Source organism: Nicotiana tabacum, chromosome 21, assembly GCF_000715075.1.
Source record: "Nicotiana tabacum cultivar K326 chromosome 21, ASM71507v2, whole genome shotgun sequence".
In the NCBI taxonomy this organism is placed as follows: Eukaryota; Viridiplantae; Streptophyta; class Magnoliopsida; order Solanales; family Solanaceae; genus Nicotiana; species Nicotiana tabacum.
The window spans coordinates 11,979,142-11,989,535 of NC_134100.1; the positions used below are offsets into that span (position 1 = coordinate 11,979,142).

The 10,394-nt window shown below is 37.4% G+C and overlaps 1 protein-coding gene across 3 annotated transcripts; it reads right to left on the reverse strand.

The window, feature by feature from the left end:
- Window positions 1–3,983: 3,983 nt before the first annotated feature.
- LOC107817222 (protein PIN-LIKES 3-like) lies at window positions 3,984–10,171 on the reverse strand. Of its 3 annotated transcripts, none has more exons than XM_016643014.2 (11): window positions 10,031–10,171; window positions 8,563–8,737; window positions 7,580–7,659; window positions 7,352–7,476; window positions 6,664–6,785; window positions 6,354–6,566; window positions 5,822–5,914; window positions 5,623–5,723; window positions 4,814–4,866; window positions 4,529–4,714; window positions 3,984–4,436 (listed from the first exon to the last, which is right to left on the reverse strand). In XM_016643014.2, exons 2-11 carry the CDS (start codon window positions 8,695–8,697, stop codon window positions 4,312–4,314), a joined length of 1,233 nt encoding a protein of 410 aa, XP_016498500.1. In that variant the 5' UTR covers window positions 8,698–8,737; window positions 10,031–10,171; the 3' UTR covers window positions 3,984–4,311. The 3 variants fall into 3 exon arrangements, with proteins under 3 accessions (XP_016498500.1, XP_016498509.1, XP_016498516.1); XM_016643023.2 differs by having other exon boundaries at window positions 8,563–8,731; window positions 10,031–10,170; XM_016643030.2 differs by lacking the exon at window positions 5,623–5,723.
- Window positions 10,172–10,394: the final 223 nt, after the last annotated feature.

Below are 10,394 nucleotides of genomic sequence, written 5' to 3' on the forward strand. Positions count from 1 at the left end.
TGCTAACAATATAAAGTAACACGGGATAATAAAAATAACAACAATTATAACAGAGATAAAATAATTACAAAAGAATACATCTTAATGCATATATAACAACCGGGGATCTCTCAGTATCCCGAGGATCTCTTAGTATCCTCAATATGTGTGCTGGGGATCACTCGGTATCCTGAGAATCTCTTAGTATCCTCAATATATGTGCTGGGGATCTCTCAGTATCCCAAGGATCTCTTAGTATCCTCAATATACGTGCTAGGGATTTCTTGGTATCCCGATAATCTCTTAGTATCCTCAATATACGTGATGAGGATCTCTCGGTATCCCGCACTACAGCACAAATCAATATATGTGCAGGGGATCTCCAGGAATACAAATCCGTAGTCCCAAATAAACACATAGCAGCAACACGAAGAATACTCAATTCAATTCAAATTTTATACCAAGGTAAAACAGGTATTACTAACCTAGCATGCTGCACATAATCCAAATAAGGTAGTTTGAGCAAGTAAAGCAATTAAGTCAATTAGACATGCTTCCCTAAGCTAACAACATGCTTAAATTGCAAGTAGTATAAACAGGAAAGGAAACACAATTATAGTTACTTAATGAAAATAGGATTTTCAGCAATTAGCACAAGTACTCACTCGTCACCTCATGTACAAGACATTTTAAATATCAACAATACCAAATCCTAAGGAGATTTCCCCCACACAAGTTTAGGCAAGTCACTTACCTCAAACTGGTTCAAAATCAACCTGAAACCACGCTCTTACCATGAGTACTCGACTCTAAATGGCCCAATCTATTCAAATCAATTGCATAATGTAAATATAATTTCAAGTAACTGATTCCACTAATTAATTCTAAGCTAATACGCAAAATTAGGAAAAATAACCAAAACGCTCCTCGGGCCCACATCTCGGAATCGGGTAAAAGTTACAGATTATGAATCCTCATTCACTCACGAGTTTAACCATACCAAAATTATCCAAATACAATGTCAAATCCCCAATCAAAACTCGAAAATTAGGTCTAAGAACTTTTCCAAAATTTTCCCCAATTTCTCACCCCAAATCCGAAATTACATGATGAATTCACGTTTAGATTAATGAGTTATAAGCAAAAAGGAGTTAGGAATAATTACCCAATTGATATCTCTGAAAATCCCTCAAAATCTCGCTCAAATCCGAGCTCCCACGCGAAAATGGCTAAACCCTCGACTTTGAAATTTTATATTCTGCCAGGTAAATCCTTAATCGCGATCGCGAAGAGTAACATCACTGACCCCAAATTAGCCTTACGCAAACGCGATAATACCTACGCGATCACGATGTTGCACTGCTCAGCTCTACGCGATCGCGGTTGACCTCACGCGATCGCGATGAGCAACTTCCAAATCCTCAATTGCCTCACTTCTTCCTCTTCGCGAAAACGGCGTAGTCCATACGTTCGCGATTCAACTCCTGCTATTACTATGCGTTCGCACTCCCCTTCCCGCGATCGCGTAGAACAAAATACCCTATGCCTCATCCAGGCCTTCGCGATCGCGAGCCTCTTCAAGTGATCGCGATGAAGAATAGTCTGCAACAAAAACCAACAAACATCTGATCCTTCTCCAAGTTCAAAAATGGTCCGTTGAGCATCCAAAACACACCCAAGGCCCCCAGGACCTCAACCAAACATGCCAATCAATCCTAAAACATCATTTAGACATGTTCCAACCTTCAGAACGCTCAGAACAACATCAAAACACTAATTTAACATCATATTCAAGCCTAAGAACTCCAAAAACTCTAAAATTACGCTTTCGATCAAAAAGTCTATCAAACCTCATCCGAATGACCTGAAACTTTGCAAGCACATCATATCAGCACTACGGAGCTAATCCAACTTCCGAAATTCCATTTCTACCCTGATATCAAAATCTCACTATCGAGCCGGAAACTTCAAAAATTCAACTTTCGGCATATCAAGCCTAAATAAGCTACAGACCTCCAAAACACAATCCGAACACGCTCCTAAACCCAAAATCACCCAACAGAGCTAACAGAATCGCCAGAATTCCATTTCGAGGCCGTCTTTACACTGCTCCAACTATAGTCCAAATTCTAAAGCTTAAGCTCTCCTTTAGGGACTAAGTGTCCAAAACTACTTCGATACTCCAAACGAAACATCCCGGCAAATCAAAATAGCATAAACAAACACGGGGAAAGTAGTTAATAGGGGATCGAGACATTAATTCTTAAAATGATCGGCCGGGTCGTTACATGTAGCCACCACTTCTTTAATAACTCTTTCCTCTCCTTATGTACTTCTTGAAATCTTTGGTGATCTCTCATCTTGTTTTTTCACCAAGAGTAGTACTGGCCATTAAAGAGTGGTGGCCTACCAGTGGATTACCCTTCTAGTTTCCAGATGGTGCATTCACGTTGATCTTCTCCTAAGGTGTAAGCCTCTTCAAGGAGAATTCACTCTGATACCAATTGATATTTTATACTTCAATGCCATACAAGAGGAGGGGAGGGTGATTATGGTGTCCAATTTTCGAGTGCAAAGATTATAGAAAGACCTGGTTCTTCTATGTGTTCCTTAAACTACTATTGCAGAAATAATAAACGTGGAAAGTAAAGAACATAAGTATTTTTACGTAGAAAATACCCAACTCAAAAGGTGAAAAAACCACGACCTACTACTCAGTAGGATTTTTCCCAACTCTTCACTAAATTACTGAGCCAAAATAGCATTTGCAAAAACTCTTTGTAAACCTAAGGATTACCTCTAATCCCGTTGTGTCAACCAACCTCTAACTATTGCGACAACATCAAGTTAACTCTAACTTGAATATTCAGAGTACCTAATACAATTGCTTCTAGATAAAACTGAAATGTATAAATTGAAAACACCTACTACAATTGAACTAGAATAAAAGACAGACACTTGAAAGTGATTTTTTCTATCTGGTTCATGTAGCTTCAGGTTTGCACACTTGAATCACACAAGAATTGCTTGCAAAATACCTTGCTGTTTTGCTCTCAACTCACGTTTAACTTCAGCTTTTGTGCATACCTGTAAATGAGAACATCCTGCAATTTATAGAGTTAGTAGAATAGGAAATAACTAGAGTTCGAATGCTATACTCTTCCTTGGTGGAAGAGTTCTAGTTATCTTCATCTTCTAACTCCTTCCTTATCCTTGATAAAGTTCTCTTCGAGTAAGGAGTCCTTCTCCTTATAATTTATGCAATCTTTTCGATCAGGAGATATCAGATATAATCACTTAAGCTTATCTCCTTCACGTGCATCCTTTGTGCTTGAATCTGCTCGTGTCTCACTGTGGATGAACCTGGTTCATGCTTGAGTTCTTTTATCAATCATCAAAACAAACTTTACTTGGGCCCAACACTTTCCAATTTTCTCTCTCTTAATTCTCCCTCTCCTCCACCCGCCTTTCTCTTCCATTTTTCATGTGTGAGCGCTTCTATAAGGCACAGTATGGACTTGAAGCTGCTTGGCGCTTTTGTTGATTCAACTGCTTTGTCTTATCGTTAGATCGTTTGGCATGTCTGGTCATTAGTGTATTGCAGCTTGTTATATTCTTATAATTGTAGAAGGTAGAGATATTTATTAAAAGATTGGTTAATCACTTAGATTTGAGTCTTACCAAGCTCATGTTTTTCCTTGGTGTTACCATGCATCTGGTTGCTATACAGCTTTATCGGAAACAATCTTTTTGTCCGTCCAAGATAGGGGTAAATCCGGCCTGTGTACACACTATCCTTTACAGACCTCACTTACGAGAATTTACTGGTTTGTTGTTGTTGTAGAACTTTCTCCATTATAATCTCAAAAAGCAAGTGACTAACACTCCTTATGCACATATTCAATATCTCTCTAAATAACCCCCTAAAGTCAAATTAACAAGATCTTTTGTGATCCAATTCAGATTATGGCTTTTATCCCCTGATGGGAAAAGGGAAAATGTTAGTGAAAACAAATCATAAGTACATTTATTCATCGTGCTTAAGTCAATCGATACAACACTTGGCCATGATTTTTTTTACAACAATTAACAATAAAAATGACAGCTAAGTGCACTTAGCTCCTGCTATGTACGAGGCTCGAGGAAGAGCCGAACCACTTTAAATCCGTTGTACACAACCTTGCCAAGTATTTCTATAAGAGGTTGTTTCCACAACTTGAATCTGTGACCTCCCGACGACAACTCTTACTGTTGCGTCAAGACTTAACCCTGTAGTGATATGATACATGAAATACAAAGCACGAAATACAACAAGCACCAACTACAAAGTATTCAGGATAGGATCCACATAAAGTATGTGCACCAAAGCGTCAATGCGATTGATGCCACGGCGTAATTCCAGAACATGATAACAGAACATTCAGTCTCACCAATTTCAAACAACTGTGTGATAGTACCTGCAAAATTTTATCCATCAAAAAACTGTCATTAGGAAATCGGAACAACAGTTCAAGAACGGCATTTGCTTTCATCACAAGTAAACTTTTACCTATGGCCATTGCAGGTGGAACTGCATATTGCAGCAGAATAACAAAATGATATAAAGGATCTGATCCTACAATGCCGAGATTTTTTGCAACTGTAATAACACCAACACCAATGATAGGCAAGAAAACGAATCGAACAACAATGATCCCAATAAGAAGCCAAATACCAACTCCTGATCGCTTGAAACCTGAATGAGTTACATAAGCTGGTTGAATTGACGTGATAACAAATGCAGAATTGATCAAGATAATGTTAGTGTAGACACCAAGTTTAATAAACAACTTACCCCTTAGAAGATTTGCGCCCATTATTATAGTCATGGATGGAATTGCTGCATCCCTAGCGTAGAACAAATCACACGACAAGAAGATCAATTTGAGAACAAAGAAAGGAGTGACGATAGAAAGTCTCGATATATTGGGAGTAGTTTCTACGTTTTTGCCTTTGAACGTTGTTCAATTTGCCTTTGGTTCCTATGTATAAATTTACCTCTTCCTTACTCATAGTATAGATTTTTGAACTATGCTTCCTTCTCCTATTTTGATAAGGAAAAGGATTAAAAAAAGTACCTCTCCACAATACAAAATATCCTAAACTTTAACCTTCGATGTACTTTGTGACCATTCATACCCTTGTCGTTAAAATCGTGTTTGCCCTTGACCTTAAGGACCTCCCAACCTGAAGTATAACGGAGAATAATTTTGAATATAGTTAAAAGTGGAGGGCTAAAAATTGGACCTTTTTCTCTTAAGTATTTTGACACGTACTATTCACCCCCATCTATGCTGGAGCACGGTTAAAGTCAAGGCAAATATGAGACAATTTGCTAACAACAAGGGTATGAATGGTTCCAAAGTAAAATGGAGAGTAAAATTCAGATATTTCGTTTATTAGAGGGGTAAATTTGGACCTTATCCCTTTGGAATATGTTTTCCTTTTTTCCAATAACACATTGAAAAGCTATGCAAAAAGAATGAAAACTAATCTACTGTTTGATTTTCAGTTACATATATAGACTCTTAGGCAACAGGCATCACATCCTTTGACATGTAAGCGAAGTAGCATTAGGAAAATTATTTGCAACAGGGGACATACCCTAGCAAAACAACAGAACTCTCAACGAAACGAAGTGGAGCACGGTCGCCAACCATGATATTTTGGATGGGAGAGATAGAAGCAATTATAATGCCAACAATCTACAAGAAATGACAAGATACATAACAAGAAAGAATTGCACAAGTAAGCATCGGGAAACCTATTTGGGATAGAACATTTATAAGCACTATTGCCATACCGTTGCAATTGTAGGCGGTCTGAAAACCACACTCAAGTCGACATATTCCAGCAATGATTTCACCTTCTTCTCGATGATAACAGGTATTGAAACCTGTTAATTCGAGTTGTGAATTGCTTGAACTTGATTTTTGTTTAAACATCAAATAACTAAAAAAGTAATAAATGAGAAAAATAATGATAGCTATACGTTGAAGGAGCTGCAGTTTGCTTTCATTGTTCATTTGTTATTTTTTATGTACATTGGTAGAGTTGACGAGAATCAGCCGAAGAAACTCCATATCTATGCTACTAATGTCTACTCTTGATTGGGCATACCGGTGCACTAAGCTCCCGCTATACGCGAGGTCCGGGGAAGGTTCGGACCATAAGGGTCTGTTCTACGCAGTCTTACCCTGCATTTCTGCAAGAGGCTGTTTCCACGGCTCGAACCCATGACCTCCTGGTCACATAGCAGCAACTTTACCAATTACATCAAGGCTCCCCTTCAAATGTCTACTCTTGATTAATATATGAAAAGGAGAACGACTAACCTTAGTTTCGACCATAGCTGAAGCTTCATCATACTTGGAGTTCGAGTTACTATTTGGAAGTAGTGCTCTCGTAATACTATCCAAGGATTCTTTCGACGTTTCACCGTGCTGATTTTCTCTTAATTTGGAGTAGACTGAGACATCCCTGTCATCCCTCTTTCCATATGCCCATATGATTTTATATACGAACGACCAGATGCCAATAGCTCCTATCTAGAAATAGGATAATAAAACCACGCTGAAGGTCATAACATCCAAGACAGAATTTGTTTATGTTTTAGCACTTATTGAATGAAGTCATATTCATTACCCCCATAGAGAGGGTTACATAACCCATTCCATTTTTAGAGCACGTCGATGGATCTCCAAATGGATTGTTTTTCTCTGCACAGATGGCTGGGATTATAATGACAGGCAAGTTCCCCATGTTTCCTGTCATGATCATTAATCAGAAACTTGTGAATATGAATATGGATTTCATGACTTCAGAAGAATTAAACACTTGAAAATTCTAGGAAAAGCCATTTGACAACATGATTTAAAATGCATAATTACTTGTTATCTTTCTATCTTTATCAACGGTTCAAGATTCCCTCTATCCCTTCTACTGGAACCACAGTCCATGCTGGTTTCTTCGTGTAGAATTACAGGATATCAGCAAAAGCGTTAAAAGCAACTAAATTTCAAAGGTGGCACTTTTCTCTTAAAAACAACAATTTGTTGGTCCAAAATTCTAGTCGGTTTCATTTTTGTTGGTCTAACAGTTCATGTTTAATTCCTGAGCCGAGGGACTATCGGAAACAACCTCTGTACCTTCGCTAGGTAGGGGCAAGGTCTGCGTACACTCTACCCTCCCCAGACCCCACCTGTGAGATTAAACTAGGTTTGTGTTGTTGTTGTTGTTGTTAACGTTCATGTTTAAAGCACAGAGCTAAGTATTTCTAAAACTAAAAAGTTGCGCCATGCTAAAGGAAAACGACAAAATGCTGTTTATCTACCTCCGGCGCAACAACCAATAACAAGGCCATGCAAATGCCGAGGCGCTCTAGTGATTTTGACAAGTATCCACCCGAGAGCTGATCCAAAGAGAAATGTAATAAGAATACTCACTGGGATGAACCACCTGTACTTGAATCAAATGTTACAGAAAACACAGGAAATGTTGAAAACTATGGACACATTAAATGCATTTAAGGAAATTAAAGGGTAGACAAGATTGGACCTACAAAGAAAATATGCCTGTTTCTGTGCTTGAACCAATGACACCACTAGCACAAATCGCTGGAAAGAAGATATAGAATACAAGCTGCCCAAATTCAGAAACATAAGATCCTTGTTAGTCCTTGAAGGGTTCGTTCGATGACAAAACTACTCCTCTTCCTCTTTTCCCTTTTTTGTTTTCCATTTTTCATTTTCTTTGGGGGTAGTTAAATATTTGTTAAGTCATGGAAGAAATGACAACCAAGAAAACCTTATAGAAGACAACAAAGTTAACCTTACTTCAGGCCCATCTTAACCTTCTGTCATTCGTTATATTTTGAATGTCGATAATAGGGGTATTTCTATATAATGATTTCATCAAATTAATTAGTACCAAGGGATAATGGTGGAACATGAAAACTAGGACCACTGCCATTAATGGCATTTCTATTAGTAGTACACTTTTATGTCTAGAAGGAGCAGAGTTATGAATTTACGATTCAAGAAGCCAAAGCAAGAACCTAATACAAAAACGTTTACAAGGTAAACTCTGTCACCAAACTCAAATTTCTTGAAATTCTTCACCAATTATTTCAAGTAAGCATACATGAAAACAAACCCCACGACCAGAACATGTAATGAATCAGCTTGATATGGACAGCATAACCTTATACACGCTTTACAAACTGTACGAGTCTGCAGATAATATTTGAGGCTAGGATGCTAATGATAAAGAAAATAATTGGTTTATGTTCTAAAACCATAAATTGGAAACTCTTTCTCTGAAGAACTAGTGGAAGACTAAGAGAAGATATGCAAGCAGAAATCAACCTTATATTCAGTTTTCCCATATTTCGTACACATTAGGCTACAAACAGATATAATATATTATGGCATATTCTTTCATTTGAAATTACCACTTTGAAAATTTCTATGCAAGAAGAGGATTAACAGTCTGGAGTTAATGCTTCAATCAAATTTATTGAGAAGCAGTCTCATGTCAACTTACATTATTCAGATGGTGCCGCGCTTCTGCAGTCAAAATACTAATACGATCCAAGGCAAGAAATAAGCCAACAACAGCAATCAAGAGCGTTTTCAGAACAGGCATTAATGCCAGCAAAAACAATTCCTCAATGCTCATAGTAAATAATCTTCAACACCCTCAAACTGTCTTCCTGCAACTTCACATGCATCAAAACATTAGGAAATACAGCAACTTAGGATTGCATAGTATGTATGCCAAATAATAAGTAGAAAATATTATAATGCCTAAATTTTGAATACCAATTTCTTGTGACCAGATCCTAGTAATTTCTGCTCTGATGGTTGGCGATCAGGCGATACTCGTTAAACAACATTTTTTTAAATAGTTTTTATACACTGATTTTACACTGTCAGGTTATGTAAAAGCAAATTAGTGAACCTGAGTTGGTAACCTAGAAAAGACTTAAGTTATATGCAACAACTGGCTATACTACACAGGCAATGTAGAATCCTTAACTTGTCCATGTATATTACATAAATCCTTAAACACTAATGAAGATCCATTAGTTAAACTAATTAACCTAGAATTTCCATGCGAAACCTCATCCAAAGTGCATTAAACCTATGTTGCACGGACTCTCCAAAATGTTCCCGCGCCCGTGCCGGATCCTCCAAAAGTACACTACTTTTGGAGGATCTGACATGCACCCGACAACATTTTCAGACAGTCCGAGCGGCATAGCATAAAACTATAAACATGTAAATTTCGGTCAAAGTCTTCCCTTTTTCCTACAAGCAGAGAAAATATGCCCTTATTCTCAAATTCAAAGCTCTTTCAAGCTAATAATTCCATAAAACAAGAGCTTTTTGAGTGCACAACTTATTCTTGCACTCCAATCATGCAACCCCCCCCCCCCCCCCTTAAAATTAATTGAACAATTCTCCTTCAACAAGCTAGATCTAGAATAACATCAAGAAAACTATGACCTTTCATCGACGTAAATCGTCGTGCATGCTAGCTGCAGCTACAGGCTTGCAGCTAATATCTTAAACTTGATTCATTATGTCATTAAAGAATAAGCAAGAAACTAAATATTAAAAGAACTTTTCCCCAAAATCAGTCAATCAATGCATAGCTCAATTCCAAATTAGTTTGAATGGGGTCAATTATATGTATCCTCTATATTCATTCACTCTATTCTGACCAAACTATGTAAAGGGTGTCCAAGAAAGCAATTCTCAATGAATTTCAAGAAAATTTGGCATCGACCTTAAATGACTTAAAGTAGAATTCTTCAATATTTATTTCACTTTATATTCTAAAAAAACGAAAAAATTCCTAGGATGTGAACCTTCCTTGAATTCAAAAGTAACAAAATCAAGAATCAAGAATTGGACTATAAAAGCAAACAAAGGATAATGCAAAATACATAGAAAAAAAGGAAAGGGAAATATTGTAGGCAATTGGGGTGGAAGGTGGAGTGACTTACAAAGTTAAAACTGGTTCCCGCGCAATCTTTAACTTCCTGAAGTTGTACTATGGAAGTTAGAACATAGATTCAAGAACCAGTTTATGAAACAGTATTTCAGACGAAAGGACTTGGGACCGTTTCAGTTAATATCAAATTAGACCCCTCTATTCTCCATTTCTAACATTCTTGCCCCCACTTTTCCTTTTGACTAGTAGTATAAGGACTGTGGAGTTTCGGAAGTCATTTTCACTGAAGATAATATCTAAAAGAAATATTTTTTTAGGGCAGACTGGTGCACAAAATATCTTGCGCCTGAAAAGGACCGTCCCCTTAAATATAATATAGGCAGTCTACTCTATAACTATATTAGCAATATAGGAGA